The sequence below is a fragment of the Eleutherodactylus coqui genome, chromosome 3, assembly GCF_035609145.1.
Source record: "Eleutherodactylus coqui strain aEleCoq1 chromosome 3, aEleCoq1.hap1, whole genome shotgun sequence".
Lineage (NCBI taxonomy): Eukaryota > Metazoa > Chordata > Amphibia > Anura > Eleutherodactylidae > Eleutherodactylus > Eleutherodactylus coqui.
Genome location: NC_089839.1, coordinates 206,861,564 through 206,877,597, shown reverse-complemented (window position 1 = coordinate 206,877,597; position 16,034 = coordinate 206,861,564). Strand labels below are relative to the sequence as shown.

The following is a 16,034-nucleotide window of genomic DNA, read 5'->3' as shown; positions in this document are numbered from 1 at the left end:
AGAGCAGAGAACCTGGAAGCAGGATCCAGAGGGAGAGTGCAGAGCAGAGAACCTGGAAGCAGGATCCAGAGGGAGAGTGCAGAGCAGAGAACCTGGAAGCAGGATCCAGAGGGAGAGTGCAGAGCAGAGAACCTGGAAGCAGGATCCAGAGGGAGAGTGCAGAGCAGAGAACCTGGAAGCAGGATCCAGAGGGAGAGTGCAGAGCAGAGAACCTGGAAGCAGGATCCAGAGGGAGAGTGCAGAGCAGAGAACCTGGAAGCAGGATCCAGAGGGAGAGTGCAGAGCAGAGAACCTGGAAGCAGGATCCAGAGGGAGAGTGCAGAGCAGAGAACCTGGAAGCAGGATCCAGAGGGAGAGTGCAGAGCAGAGAACCTGGAAGCAGGATCCAGAGGGAGAGTGCAGAGCAGAGAACCTGGAAGCAGGAGCCAGAGGGAGAGTGCAGAGCAGAGAACCTGGAAGCAGGAGCCAGAGGGAGAGTGCAGAGCAGAGAACCTGGAAGCAGGAGCCAGAGGGAGAGTGCAGAGCAGAGAACCTGGAAGCAGGAGCCAGAGGGAGAGTGCAGAGCAGAGAACCTGGAAGCAGGAGCCAGAGGGAGAGTGCAGAGCAGAGAACCTGGAAGCAGGAGCCAGAGGGAGAGTGCAGAGCAGAGAACCTGGAAGCAGGAGCCAGAGGGAGAGTGCAGAGCAGAGAACCTGGAAGCAGGAGCCAGAGGGAGAGTGCAGAGCAGAGAACCTGGAAGCAGGATCCAGAGGGAGAGTGCAGAGCAGAGAACCTGGAAGCAGGATCCAGAGGGAGAGTGCAGAGCAGAGAACCTGGAAGCAGGATCCAGAGGGAGAGTGCAGAGCAGAGAACCTGGAAGCAGGATCCAGAGGGAGAGTGCAGAGCAGAGAACCTGAGAGCAGGATGCAGAGCGAGAGTGCAGAGCCGAGAACCTGAGAGCAGGATGCAGAGCGAGGGTGCGGAGCAGAGAACCTGAGAGCAGGATGCAGAGAGAGAGTGCGGAGCAGAGAAGCTGGGAACAGGATCCAGAGGGAGTGCAGAGCAGAGAAGCTGGGAACAGGATGCAGAGCGAGATTGCAGAGCAGAGAAGCTGGGAGCAGGATGCAGAAAGAGTGCAGAGCAGAGAAGCTTGAAGCAGGATCCAGAGGGAGAGTGCAGAGCAGAGAACCTGGAAGCAGGATCCAGAGGGAGAGTGCAGAGCAGAGAACCTGGAAGCAGGATCCAGAGGGAGAGTGCAGAGCAGAGAACCTGGAAGCAGGATCCAGAGGGAGAGTGCAGAGCAGAGAACCTGGAAGCAGGATCCAGAGGGAGAGTGCAGAGCAGAGAACCTGGAAGCAGGATCCAGAGGGAGAGTGCAGAGCAGAGAACCTGGAAGCAGGATCCAGAGGGAGAGTGCAGAGCAGAGAACCTGGGAGCAGGATCCAGAGGGAGAGTGCAGAGCAGAGAACCTGGAAGCAGGATCCAGAGGGAGAGTGCAGAGCAGAGAACCTGGAAGCAGGATCCAGAGGGAGAGTGCAGAGCAGAGAACCTGGAAGCAGGATCCAGAGGGAGAGTGCGGAGCAGAGAACCTGGAAGCAGGATCCAGAGGGAGAGTGCAGAGCAGAGAACCTGGAAGCAGGATCCAGAGGGAGAGTGCAGAGCAGAGAACCTGGAAGCAGGATCCAGAGGGAGAGTGCGGAGTAGAGAACCTGGGAGCAAGATGCAGAGAGAGAGTGCAGAGCAGAGAACCTGGGAGCAAGATGCAGGGAGAGAGTGCAGAGCAGAGAAGCTGGGAACAGGATCCAGAGAGAGAGTGCAGAGCAGAGAACCTGGGAGCAAGATGCAGAGGGAGAGTGCAGAGCAGAGAAGCTGGGAACCGGATCCAGAGGGAGAGTGCAGAGCAGAGCACCTGGGAGCAGGATGCAGAGCGAGAGTGCAGGGCAGAGAAGCTGGGAGCAGGATGCAGAGCGAGAGTGCAGGGCAGAGAAGCTGGGAGCAGGATGCAGAGCGAGAGTGCAGAGCAGAGAAGCTGGGAGCAGGATCCAGAGGGAGAGTGCAGAGCAGAGAACCTGGAAGCAGGATCCAGAGGGAGAGTGCAGAGCAGAGAACCTGGAAGCAGGATCCAGAGGGAGAGTGCAGAGCAGAGAACCTGGAAGCAGGATCCAGAGGGAGAGTGCAGAGCAGAGAACCTGGAAGCAGGATCCAGAGGGAGAGTGCAGAGCAGAGAACCTGGAAGCAGGATCCAGAGGGAGAGTGCAGAGCAGAGAACCTGGAAGCAGGATCCAGAGGGAGAGTGCAGAGCAGAGAACCTGGAAGCAGGATCCAGAGGGAGAGTGCAGAGCAGAGAACCTGGAAGCAGGATCCAGAGGGAGAGTGCAGAGCAGAGAACCTGGAAGCAGGATCCAGAGGGAGAGTGCAGAGCAGAGAACCTGGAAGCAGGATCCAGAGGGAGAGTGCAGAGCAGAGAACCTGGAAGCAGGATCCAGAGGGAGAGTGCAGAGCAGAGAACCTGGAAGCAGGATCCAGAGGGAGAGTGCAGAGCAGAGAACCTGGAAGCAGGATCCAGAGGGAGAGTGCAGAGCAGAGAACCTGGAAGCAGGATCCAGAGGGAGAGTGCAGAGCAGAGAACCTGGAAGCAGGATCCAGAGGGAGAGTGCAGAGCAGAGAACCTGGAAGCAGGATCCAGAGGGAGAGTGCAGAGCAGAGAACCTGGAAGCAGGATCCAGAGGGAGAGTGCAGAGCAGAGAACCTGGAAGCAGGATCCAGAGGGAGAGTGCGGAGTAGAGAACCTGGGAGCAAGATGCAGAGCGAGATTGCAGAGCAGAGAAGCTGGGAGCTGAATGAAGAGCGAGAGTGCAGTGCAGAGAAGTTGGGAGCAGGATGCAGAGAGAGAGTGCAGAGCAGAGAAGCTGTGAGCAGGATCCAGAGGGAGAGTGCAGAGCAGAGAAGCTGGGAGCAAGATGCGGAATGAGAGTGCAGAGCAGAGAACCTGGAGGCAGGATGCAGAAAGAGTGCGGAGCAGAGAAGCTGGGAGCAAGATGCAGAGAAAGAGTGCAGAACAGAGAAGCTGGGAACAGGATCCTGAGAGAGAGTGCAGAGCAGAGAAGCTGGGAGCAAGATGCAGAGAGAGAGTGCAGAGCAGAGAACCTGGAAGCAGGATCCAGAGGGAGAGTGCAGAGCAGAGAACCTGGAAGCAGGATCCAGAGGGAGAGTGCAGAGCAGAGAACCTGGAAGCAGGATCCAGAGGGAGAGTGCAGAGCAGGGAACCTGGAAGCAGGATCCAGAGGGAGAGTGCAGAGCAGAGAACCTAGGAGCAAGATGCAGGGGGAGAGTGCAGAGCAGAGAAGCTGGGAACAGGATCCAGAGAGAGAGTGCAGAGCAGAGAACCTGGGAGCAAGATGCAGAGAGAGAGTGCAGAGCAGAGAAGCTGGGAACAGGATCCAGAGGGAGAGTGCAGAGCAGAGAACCTGGGAGCAGGATGCGGAATAAGAGTGCAGAGCAGAGAACCTGGAAGCAGGATGCAGAGAGAGCGTGCGGAGCAGAGAACCTGAATACGGATGCAGAGCAAGAGTGCAAAGCAGAGAATCTGGAAGCAGGATGCAGAGAGAGAGTGCGGAGTAGAGAACCTGGGAGCAGGATGCAGAGCAAGAGTGCAAAGCAGAGAATCTAGAAGCAGGATGCAGAAAGAGAGTACGGAGTAGAGAACTTGGGAGCAGGATGTAGAGGAAGAGTGCAGAGCAGAGAAGCTGGGAGCAGGATGCGGAATGAGAGTGCAGAGCAGAGAAGCTGGGAGCAGGATGTAGAGGAAGAGTGAAGAGCAGAGAAGCTGGGAGCAGGATGCGGAATGAGAGTGCAGAGCAGAGAACCTGGAAGCAGGATGCAGAAAGAGTGCGGAGCAGAGAAGCTGGGAGCAGAATGCAGAGAGAGAGTGCAGGGCAGAGAAGCTGGAAACAGGATCCAGAGGGAGAGTGCAGAGCAGAGAACCTGGGAGCAGGATGCAGAGAGCGAGAGTGCAGAGCAGAGAACCTGGGAGCAGGGTGCAGAGAGCGAGAGTGCAGAGCAGAGAACCTGGGAGCAGGATGCAGAGAGCGAGAGTGCAGAGCAGAGAACCTGGGAGCAGGATGCAGAGAGCGAGAGTGCAGAGCAGGGAACCTGGGAGCAGGATGCAGAGCGAGATTGCAGATCAGAGAAGCTGGGAGCAGGATGAAGAGCGAGAGTGCAGAGCAGAGAAGTTGGGAGCAGGCTGCAGAGCGAGAGTGCAGAGCAGAGACGCTGGGAGCAGGATGCAGAGGGAGAGTGCAGAGCAGAGAACCTGGGAGCAAGATGCAGAAAGAGTGCGGAGCAGAGAAGCTGGGAACAGGATCCAGAGGGAGAGTGCAGAGCAGAGAAACTGGGAGCAGGATGCAGAGAGAGCGTGCAGAGCAGAGAACCTGAAAGCAGGATCCAGAGGGAGAGTGCAGAGCAGGGAACCTGGGAGCAGGATGCAGAGCGAGATTGCAGAGCAGAGAAACTGGGAGCAGGATGCAGAGCGAGATTGCAGAGCAGAGAAGCTGGGAGCTGAATGAAGAGGGAGAGTGCAGTGCAGAGAAGTTGGGAGCAGGATGCAGAGCGAGAGTGCAGAGCAGAGAAGCTGGGAGCAGGATCCAGAGGGAGAGTGCAGAGCAGAGAAGCTGGGAGCAAGATGCAGAGAGAGAGTGCAGAGCAGAGAACCTGGAGGCAGGATGCAGATAGAGTGCGGAGCAGAGAAGCTGGGAACAGGATCCAGAGGGAGAGTGCAGAGCAGAGAACCTGGGAGCAAGATGCAGAGAGAGAGTGCAGAGCAGAGAAGCTGGGAACAGGATCCAGAGAGAGAGTGCAGAGCAGAGAACCTGGGAGCAAGATGCAGAGAGAGAGTGCAGAGCAGAGAACCCGGGAGCAGGATGCGGAATGAGAGTGCAGAGCAGAGAACCTGGAAGCAGGATGCAGAGAGAGCGTGCGGAGCAGAGAACCTGAAAGCAGGATGCAGAGCAAGAGTGCAAAGCAGAGAATCTTGAAGCAGGATGCAGAGAGAGAGTGCGGAGCAGAGAACTTGGGAGCAGGATGTAGAGGAAGAGTGCAGAGCAGAGAAACTGGGAACAGGATCCAGAGGGAGAGTGCAGAGCAGAGAAGCTGGGAGCGGGATGCAGAGCGAGATTGCAGAGCAGGGAACCTGGGAGCAGGATACAGAGCGAGAGTGCAGAGCAGAGAACCTGGGAGCAGGATGCGGAATGAGAGTGCAGAGCAGAGAACCTGGAAGCAAGATGCAGAGAGAGAGTGCAGAGCAGAGAAGCTGGGAGCAAGATGCAGAGAGAGAGTGCAGAGCAGAGAAGCTGGGAGCAAGATGCAGAAATGTGCGGAGCAGAGAAGCTGGGAACAGGATCCAGAGGGAGAGTGCAGAGCAGAGAAACTGGGAGCAGGATGCAGAGAGAGCGTGCAGAGCAGAGAACCTGAAAGCAGGATCCAGAGGGAGAGTGCAGAGCAGGGAACCTGGGAGCAGGATGCAGAGCGAGATTGCAGAGCAGAGAAACTGGGAGCAGGATGCAGAGCGAGATTGCAGAGCAGAGAAGCTGGGAGCTGAATGAAGAGCGAGAGTGCAGTGCAGAGAAGTTGGGAGCAGGATGCAGAGGGAGATTGCAGAGCAGAGAAGCTGGGAGCGGGATGCAGAGCGAGATTGCAGAGCAGGGAACCTGGGAGCAGGATACAGAGCGAGCGTGCAGAGCAGAGAACCTGGGAGCAGGATGCGGAATGAGAGTGCAGAGCAGAGAACCTGGAAGCAAGATGCAGAGAGAGAGTGCAGAGCAGAGAAGCTGGGAGCAAGATGCAGAGAGAGAGTGCAGAGCAGAGAAGCTGGGAGCAAGATGCAGAGAGAGAGTGCAGAGCAGAGAAGCTGGGAGCAAGATGCAGAGAGAGAGTGCAGAGCAGAGAAGCTGGGAGCAAGATGCAGAGAGAGAGTGCAGAGCAGAGAAGCTGGGAGCAAGATGCAGAGAGAGAGTGCAGAGCAGAGAAGCTGGGAGCAAGATGCAGAGAGAGAGTGCAGAGCAGAGAAGCTGGGAGCAAGATGCAGAGAGAGAGTGCAGAGTAGAGAAGCTGGGAGCAAGATGCAGAGAGAGAGTGCAGAGCAGAGAAGCTGGGAGCAAGATGCAGAGAGAGAGAGTGCAGAGCAGAGAAGCTGGGAGCAAGATGCAGAGAGAGAGTGCAGAGCAGAGAAGCTGGGAGCAAGATGCAGAGAGAGAGTGCAGAGCAGAGAAGCTGGGAGCAAGATGCAGAGAGAGAGTGCAGAGCAGAGAAGCTGGGAGCAAGATGCAGAGAGAGAGTGCAGAGCAGAGAAGCTGGGAGCAAGATGCAGAGAGAGAGTGCAGAGCAGAGGAGCTGGGAGCAAGATGCAGAGAGAGAGTGCAGAGCAGAGAAGCTGGGAACAGGATCCAGAGAGAGAGCGCAGAGCAGAGAACCTGGGAGCAGGATGCAGAGAGAGAGTGCGGAGCAGGATGCAGAGCAAGAGTGCAAAGCAGAGAATCTGGAAGCAGGATGCAGAGAGAGAGTGCGGAGCAGAGAACTTGGGAGCAGGATGCAGAGAGAGAGTGCAGAGCAGAGAACCTGGGAGCAGGATGCAGAACAAGAGTGCAGAGCAGAGAAAATTAGAAAAGGGTGTAGAGTGAGTGTGCAGAACAGAGATCATGGAAGCAGGATGCAGAGAACAAGCGCAGAACAGAGGCGCGGGCGGAATGCAGAGTACAAGTACAAGTACATAGCAGAGAACATAGGTGCCAGATACAGAGGAAGAGTGCGTAGCAGAGTACATGAGAGCAGAACAGAGAACTTGAGGGCAGAGATGTCTAGAGGGGACGGGGGTCTGGTGGGGAAAGGAATGAGGGTGAGGAGCAGGGCATAAGGGAGTCTGGATGAGAGGGGGGGAGGAGGAGAAAGGAACATGGCTCCGGGGAAGGGGGTCTGGAGAGGAAAAGAATGGGAATCTGAAGGGGGAAGGGGCAGAGAGGGGATGGGGTTCTAGAGGGCAAAGGGGAGATCAGGAGAAGGAAGGAACAGGTTTCTAGAGGAGGTAGGGTGAGGGGGCTGTGGAGGAAAAGGAGAGGACAGAGAGGTCTGCAGAGGAAAGGGATGGGGTGAGGAGGAGGGGATACAGGGGTCTGGAGGGGGAAGGGGCAGGGGGAGTCTGGTGGGTAAGTAGGGTCTGGAGGGAGGGGACAGAGTGGTCTGGGGAAGCAGGAGGAGACAGTGGGGTCTGGAGGAGGATGGGACAGGGCTCTGGAAGAGAAAAGGCGGTGCGAAAGGAAGAGGGGAAAGGGGCTATGAAAGGGAAAGAGGTGAAGGGGCGGAGGAGGCAAGAGGGAAAGTGGGGTCTGAAGGGACAAGGAGGTTTGCCTGTCAACGGTTTAGCATCGGGTTAGAGGGTACACTGACTCCATATGTGACTGTTCTCCTTTCTTGCAGTTTTACGGTATAGGATCCCGTGCAGCCCGTTCTCCCGTATCTGCAGATCAGCTGCTGTTCGTAGAGAAAATGGCGCAACAACGTCTGAAGAGGTGAACAAACTCGATCCTTCCTGTTGATACGAGGCGGCGCATCAAAAATCACTAATATTGTGTTTCATCATTTTTACATCTCGGACTAAGTAACAGAAATCCATCATCCTTGTACTGGTCCTTCTTTACATCGTATATTATACTCCAGTCACATCCAGAGCTGCATTCACAGTTCTGGTGGCGCTTTGCTTTCTAACTTGCAGGACCTCACATCTCACTGCTGCCTCCTGCTGGTCAAGTCTCTATAGAGCATGCATTGTACATGGTAATAGATGAGTGCTAGGAAAAATACATTTCCCAAAATGCACTGCACAAAAGTGTAATGTTTTGTGGAATTTCAGTGAAACAATTGGAGCCCATTCTCATGGCTTATTTTTTTACAGTACGTGCGTGTTTTTACGTGTGTAAAAAAAAAAAAATCGCCCCATGTCCTATTTTCATCCGCATCACGGACTGAAATAGCCCATTAAACTCTGTGAAAAATCGGGACATCAGTTGGGCCTTCTTGCGTATTTTTTTGCGCGAGGGAAAAACGCAGTGAATACGGATGCAAGATGGATGTAAAAAAATGCACATTTTTCACGGACCAAAATTGCATACGCCTGTTTTATTGAGGCCTTAGACTGCGCAGTGCTTTCGATTCCAAACTATAGCCCGCAGAACTGTGAATACAGCTCTGGTTGTGACTGGAGAATAAGATGCACTGCAGAATACGTTGGCGCTATACAAATAAAGATTATTATTAACATCAGAACTGCGAATTCAGCTCTGGATGTGATTAGAGCATAAGACATGATGTAACTGCAGGATTGTAAATGCAGCTCTAGATGTGACTTGAGTATAAGATGTATAACTGCAGGATTGTCAATGCAGCTCTGGATGTGATTGGAAAATGGGACTAACCGGTGGTTAGTACAATATGGATGAAGCTGCGGATCAGTGCAGAATGAGCCTGTTTACCCATAATGTGCAGTGTGTATATATAAATACGAATGTAGGAGGCGCTCCTCGCATTTTTTCACTGCATCTATGCATTTCTTGTTTCTCCTCCCTTCAGGGTCCCGGTCCAGTACATCATTGGGGAGTGGGACTTCCTAGACATGACATTAGAAATGAGACCGCCAGTGCTTATCCCGCGGCCGGAGACGGAGGTAAGAGAGATGTGGGACAAGCATCTTATCTGCTATTACAGTGCAGCTGCGATTAGTGACTGCAGCTCAGTTGCATTGTCTGCCCCCTTCTCCCTCATGCTTTGCACTGCAGCTCTGCTTCTTCCGATTGGCTGCTTTGTATAAGCACAATCTCAGCAGGAAGTCAAATGCTGGGAGATGATTTCCAGCCTGATTCTAGACTACAAGGAACTAAACGATCCATGAGAAAAAGATGATGATTAGGAAACAGCTACACATAGATTGAGGGGAGGAGCCTTAGCAATGGGGAGGAGCATGAAAAGCATCGGACAGATAGGGGGAGCCCAGGAGGCAGGGGCTTGATGTGCACAGTGTGACCACCCATAGACCTGGATGACTAATACGGTGATGCCGTGTGTCTCTGATACAGGAACTAGTTGGTCTGGTGATATCGGATTGCGAGGGGCTGCGCCATTCTTCAGAGACCACAATTCTAGAGGTCGGTTGTGGATCAGGAGCCGTGTCCTTGGCGTTACTCCGGAAGTTCCCTCAGGTAATGCCATTTCCTGCAAATAATCAGCATTTTTTTAAAGGGGGGCTCCAGCTTTAATCGTGTCTTACAGTTAAAGGGGCTTTGTGGGTGACAGCTCCTTTCTGTTGCATGTAATGCAATGTCTGCACTAGAGCTGACCTCTTCGGCTTTCTGCCACTTCCCGTCAGCTACGTGACCACGCCGCTTAGCAAACCTGATTAAAGGGGTGTTACTCCATCTTCACAGAACACGGCCGGACCCCCTCCCTCTGTTTTACAGCATATGCGCGAGATGGGGGACGGACAAGCCAGATGGGAGTTGTTTCAGTCGCATGGTACTATGACACGACCGTCCACTAGGGGTATGTCCAAAACTGTGATATGGGGGAGTGGTGGTCGTTGCCAGTGGCAACCAATTCTCTTTTGGCGGCATCGATGGGAAAGTGGTGAATATGCACAACTTATCCCTGGAGAGGTCCGAAGTGCAGACAGAAAATAACCTATGTGGGCAAATAATCTGCCTGTGGTAAAGAGCGCCGACTGACCATGAACATGGCGGTCAAAACTTGTTAATAATGTGTACGTGGGCAAATTATTACTACTATAGGGATAAACGATTGTTATGATCGGTCGTCCACGTATAGAATGCATATGTCCAGGGCACGAGGGAATGTGCGGCTAATGAGCAAATGTTTTTAAGATGCGATCAGCCGACGAACGAGTGCTTGCTTGCTTGTTCATCAGCTCATCTTGTGTCCATTCATGCTTGATTCGCTTCAGGTGAAGTTTGGTTCCACTTATCGGCTGATATAAGAGTGCCTTTAGACAGTAACATTGCTGGCAGTGCCCATTGTGCCTCATAAAATGGTCCAGGGTTTGCAGATTCTGTCTTGAAGAATGGCGTCATCGCTCCTCATATTTACGTGCTGACCTCCTCGTGTCTGTTCTTTAGATGCGTGTTATCGCCATAGATAAATCAGAAGCGGCTGTGAGTCTGACCAAGGATAACGCTGAGAGGTGAGTCCCGGAAATAGGGCGAGGATGCCGGGCACCACTGTACGCTCCTGACTCTGTTCCTTCTTCCTCTAGGCTCGGTCTACGGCACAGAATTCACATTCTCCAGCACGACATACTGACCGGTGAGACGTGGGCTATGGTCGGCCGGGAGATTTAACTGTCATGGTATTTCTCATTAGGGACAGCTGAGATATCCATTAAGGGGTGGGGGGGACATTGTCATAGACAGATCACTTCTGTCATGGATGATCATTAAGGGTACATTCATGCGGAGTGGAGTTGGTGTGCATTTTCCACAGGGAAAAATCCACACTAAAATCATCATCAAATTTCACGTTAAAAACTGCACTATGCTGATTTTGTAGCAGATCCGCAGTAATCTTCTCTCCTTCAACTGAAAGGGTATAATAGACAGCGGATCCACATCAAAATCTGCCCTAAATTGTACAGATTTTGATACGAATCCACACCAAGATATGCAGCACAAAATATGCTGAAAAGTTTTTCATGAATCCGCATCAAAATCCGCTATGTATGAATGCACACTTCAGGGGTATTCCAATCACAGCAAGTTATACCCTACCCACAAGATAGGCTGTGGTCCCACAACCTATGAGGAAATTTCAGTTCCAGTGCATCCTAAAGTTTGGACAGTGGAGATTCATTTCAGTGGGACCGCCAGAGGTAGTCGAGTTCATGCACTTGGCTATTTCCATCACTGCTATTGAAGTGAATGGAGTGAAGGCGTACATACACAATCTCCACCGTCTAAACCTCAGGTCACGCTGGGAACCCCACTGATCAGCAAGTTATCCCCTATCCTGTGGTTTGGTGATAACCTGCTGTTGTAGGAATAACAGGATAGTGGGATAAATGTTTGATTCCTGGGGGTCCCAGTGATACTCAGGAAGCACAGCTTGAACGCCCTATCTGAATGGGTAGGCAGTGCACATCCATGACCACCATCCATTCACTTCCAAGGGATGGAGGAAGATTGCCGAGCGAGGTGGGACTCTCGCCTATCCCAAAAACAAGGCTCTGGAGCATCTTCGCATGAATGAAGCGTTGGTTGCGCCTGCGCCCTGCCAATGTAGTAATTGCAGTGAGAGCGCCGGAGGTTGCTGAGCACTTGAATCCAGCTATCTGGTGGTCCTATTGAAACGAATAGAGCTGCTTCATCCATGTGGGGATCCCAGTGGCTGAACCCCCACCAATCAGCTAGGGGTTGGCTTAATGTTACTGGAATACCCTTTTAATGTGTGTTTATTATTACAGATTTGTTGTTTTCATGACATCATGAAAACAACAAATTTGCAATAATAAATATACATTAAGGCCTCCTGCACACGGGCGGGTTGGAACCTGCATGCGTGATTCCCGCAGCGGAGTTTAACCCGGTGCCCAGCTAGTGACCCCAGCTTACCTGTCTGGCAGCTGTCAGGCCTAAAAGGGCATTCCAAGTCAATTTGCAGCTGCGGCTCCCCAGCAAGTAGTTTCGCAGTTACTTTCAGTATTGCTAAATATCAGCGGTGGGGAAAGAAAGTATTTATAATGATGGCATTTAACTTTTTCACCCCACAGACCCCGTAGAGCGACTTCAGGATCTGGGAGCTGTATCTGCTCTGGTCAGTAATCCTCCTTATATATTCACAGAGGATATGACTCAGCTGGAGCCAGAGATTCTCAGGTAGGGGCTCTAAGGAGTTGTACTTTTGACCTTTCCTTTCTGTAGACCCCTGTTCTTGACACCCCCACAATTAGCTTTGGTGATAACTATTGCGGTTGCTGTGTAATACGCCACAGAATATTCCTAGATATGAAGATCACTCTGCATTAGATGGGGGTCTTGATGGGATGGATGTGATGAAGGGGATCCTGCGGCTCGCCCCGCTCCTGCTAAAGGCTGGAGGGTAAGTAACCACTGAGATTGATGTGGTGGTGGGGGGTCAGGATCTCCAGTGTCATCTGCTGCTTTAACTTCCAGGGACGTCTTTCTGGAGGGAGATCCTCGGCATCCTGAGATGGTAGTAAAATGGCTGGAAGACCACCCAGGGGGGCGACTGCAGCTCTTGCAGGTTGTGGAGGATTTCTGTGGCAGGTACGTGTTGGGGTGTCAGATATCTTTATATAGGAAGCAGTTTCTGGGGACATCAAACTGTGCGTAGCAGAAATGTTGGCGTGTCCAGCATTCTAAATGTGCCCCATATTGTGCTGCACTTACCTTCAAGAAACCATGACGCCCCAATGCACTTTATGTTAGAGCGAGTGGTGACTGGCCAGAACATTGTCATGTGTCTATCACTTTGTTACACAAACTGACGTACAGATATGATGGCTGATATCTAAAGCGTTTTTCCAATTCACGTTCTTTTCCTGCTGCAATGGGCAAGATTGGCGTTAAAGGGGTATTGCAGTAAAATATAGTCATTCCCTATTCACAAGATAGGGGATAAATAGCTGATCGGTTAGTTTAAGTGATTGGCTATTTCCGGCAATGTTGGTCATTTACCAGACTCTCAGGGGGACGTGGTACCCCCGATCTGGCATTCAGGAGGTGTGGGGGCGTTGTACTATCAGCGGCACCCGCACGATCAGCTAGTTATCCCCTGCTCTGTATCTTACTGTAATACTCCTTTAACTCTGTTTAAGTACTCCGATGCTGCAGTTACTGCTGACCATACCAGTGGCTGTATAGAGGGAGGGCCTCGTCCTGTAAACCCATCCCTGTCCCCGTGATTGCGGGGTGCTTACATCAAGCGGGAACCTAACAGTGTTCTCTCCGGGTCTGCCGTATACTGGAGCCCATTAGGCCCACTGGATTCATTATAGAAGCAATCAAAGGATCGCTGAGCTATGTTTCCTGGGGGAACTTGAACGATAACTAAAGTTCTGACATGTCATAGTTACATCAGAAATTCTGATCGGTTGCTGAGACCCCCACTGATTGCTGAAACAAAGGGGTAGGAGCACTCAGCTGAGTGCTGGGCCTATTTGGCTGTCATCGCAAGCAGTGTACAGACCCCATAGACTTTCTATGAAGCCCATACACCACTCCGAGCAGTGACGAAAACAGATGAATGGGCACAGCGCTTAGATGAGTGTTTCTGCCTGTTTGTTTCAGTGATTGGTGGGGAGTCTAAGCACCCATAACCCCTGATCAACACTTCTGACATGCCTCTCTGAGATGTCAGAAGTTTTTAAAAAGTTTAGTTTCTCTTTAAAGGGAACCTGTTGCCAAGATCTTACCCCCAAACCAAGTTTAACCTCATCCTGCCCCAGGGTGTAAATTTACACCCTGGGTTAGAAGGGGTTCCCATGAGTTCTCATACACTTACATCCTATGGATGGCGCCAGTTCAGAAGCTGAGCCTGTGCCATCTGCTCCGAGATGTGGCTGTAACTGACCTTCACCCCCCCCCCTTAACCCCCGATCCGCATCATAATCCCTTACATGCCACAATCTATGTTGATCACAACATATAAAAGGTTTACAGAGGGAAGGGACTAAGGTCGGTTACGTCATTGGCCCTCTGCCATGTAATTGCAGAGGGCTGATGGGTTGCCGTTGCAACTGGATGCCAGTCAGTGGTGTCCAGGGCTGCCATGGCCTTTGATTGCTATGAGTACTGCAGTGTATTTTCAGAGCGATGATAGCATCGCAGGTTCATGTCCCCTACAGGGACATAAAAAATTTAAAAATATTAGAAGACGCATGTAAAAGTTTAACCCCCCCCCCCCCCAAAAAAAACCACAATAACACATGTTTAGTATTACTGTATCCGTATTGACCTGTACATTAAATTTAACACCCAAATGGGTCATATGTACCCCAAAATAGTACCAGTGAAAGCTAAAGCTCATCAGCTAATTATCCCCTATCCTGCCACTAGGAGATGACTTTTAATCTTGGCACAACTCCTTTTATGTAGCTGTTAAAGGGGTCATGGGGTTTGTTACGGGGAGTGTCAGGGTTACGTAATATACGGACTCCATCCAGACATCCTATCTCACAATCTGACTTCTGTCCCTCTCCCTTCCTCAGGCCTCGGTTCATCCATCTACAGAGCTGCAGCTGAAGGTTTATTCTTTTACCTCTTCTGAACTCTCTGCCCCGACGCCGGGACAAGTCACATGGTCAGACACTAAATCCCTCCATACCTGCGTATCTCATTTCCATGCTCAGTCTGTAAGCATCAGCACTTGCCTTCCAAGTTCATTGAGGTCGCTCTGCTCAGAGAGATGCATCATGGGAAGAGATGTGAAAAACTACGTCCAGAGTGCCAAACTAAAATGCATGACCCCCTCACTCATCGTTTAGGGAGTCTTCACGTGTAGCAGAATTTGCATGGGCTTTCGGCAGCAGAAACATACACTTCAAAATATATGTCAAAATCCATTAGTGCAGATTTTGACGTGCGTTTTGACACAAATCAGCAGTAGACTTCACCAGCTACAATACATTGGGAGAAATCTGCTGCGGATCCGCTTCAAAGTCTGCATCGGAAAAGCAATGCAAATTCTGCTCCATGTGAACACACCCCTATGCCTCATGTCCATGGCACGCGTGGATTCCGTGCAGGGAATCCCTCACGGAATTCAGCACTGCCGCGGCCAGTGAGCCCTGCTTACCTGCATTTCCCCGGCAGCAGCCTCTGCGCGGATCCCTCCACCTCTGGCAGATTCGTGGCACATCCGCAGTGTCAGCTGGGGGTGTGCCTTGGATCTGACGGCTTCCATTGACTTCAATGGAAGCCATCCATGTGGGAACCGCACAAAAATGGAGCATGCTGCGATTTGTTTTCCGGACCAAAAGGTCCACAAATCAAATCAGCATGTTTAAATCCATTTGCGGACGCCCAATCATCTCTATGGGCAGCTTGATTTGCGGATCTCCCACAGGGACTCCGCAAATCAAATTTGCCCGTGGACATTGGTCCCTATAGTCAATGTCTCTTACTATTCCTTGTACATCCAGTAGGCAAGATCCATAGTTCTGTAAGTCCTCCTGATTAATGAATAGAAATGAATACAATGCCAGAATTACAGTACGGACTGTCACACACAGGCAGAGTAGGAGGGAGGGAGTGGAGTTGATATAACCTGAAATAGAAATGAACTGCACCCCAAGAAAATGCAGGACAGAAGAATATATCACTTCATGAAAAGACGACTTGAGGATTAATGTTTCCAGATTTTTCTTTTTTTTTTTTTTAAATGAAGAATGAAGGTTCTTTAATTCATTAAAAATCAACCTGATGTGAAGAATGATAATTATTCCTTTTTTTTTTTGCATAATCATTTAATAATAATAGAGGGGGCGGGGTTGTGACTACCTCTCAGACATGATATAGGGACTGGTTTTTGGCAGTAATAGACGACTCGCTGTTACTGTAGTATAAGGTCTGCGGATCTCATGTCTGATCACATGAAATGATTTCAGTGATGTCATCACCAGGGGCGTGGCTGAGACTACCTCTCAGACATGATATACAGGCTGGTTGTCAGTAGTAATAGATTAATAGCTGTTACTGTAGTATGTGTGGATCAGCAGTACAAGTTGCACCAACGAGTAGCCAAAAAGGTAATAGTAGGAGGATGGATTCTGGTGGAGTTTCCCTTTAAGTACCAATCCCTGTATAAGGAATTGCTGTCCGCCGCTGTTTTAACTTCCCCTGTATACTTAGAGTTTTCTCTTTGCTCCGTCGCTCCCCCTCTATCCAGGGAATTGTGAACTGTTGTTCTTTCCTAGAAGTCTCCGTAACAAAGTCCGTAAGTCTGGAGAGCTTTCCAGGAATTCAGTAATGAGTGATGAGGATTGT

The 16,034-nt window shown here is 51.3% G+C and overlaps 1 protein-coding gene across 4 annotated transcripts in view; it reads left to right on the top strand.

The window, feature by feature from the left end:
- HEMK1 (HemK methyltransferase family member 1) overlaps positions 1–15,486 on the top strand; it is a 48,676-nt gene extending 33,190 nt beyond the window's left edge. For all 4 annotated transcript variants that reach the window (XM_066596902.1, XM_066596901.1, XM_066596900.1 and 1 more), the window contains exons 3-11: positions 7,447–7,538; positions 8,596–8,689; positions 9,099–9,221; positions 10,152–10,216; positions 10,289–10,338; positions 11,798–11,903; positions 12,031–12,126; positions 12,201–12,314; positions 14,258–15,486. In XM_066596902.1, coding sequence (XP_066452999.1) covers positions 7,447–7,538; positions 8,596–8,689; positions 9,099–9,221; positions 10,152–10,216; positions 10,289–10,338; positions 11,798–11,903; positions 12,031–12,126; positions 12,201–12,314; positions 14,258–14,291 — 774 coding nt within the window. In that variant the 3' untranslated portion in view covers positions 14,292–15,486. The remainder of the gene's footprint in view (positions 1–7,446; positions 7,539–8,595; positions 8,690–9,098; positions 9,222–10,151; positions 10,217–10,288; positions 10,339–11,797; positions 11,904–12,030; positions 12,127–12,200; positions 12,315–14,257) is intronic.
- The last annotated feature ends 548 nt before the right edge of the window (positions 15,487–16,034 follow it).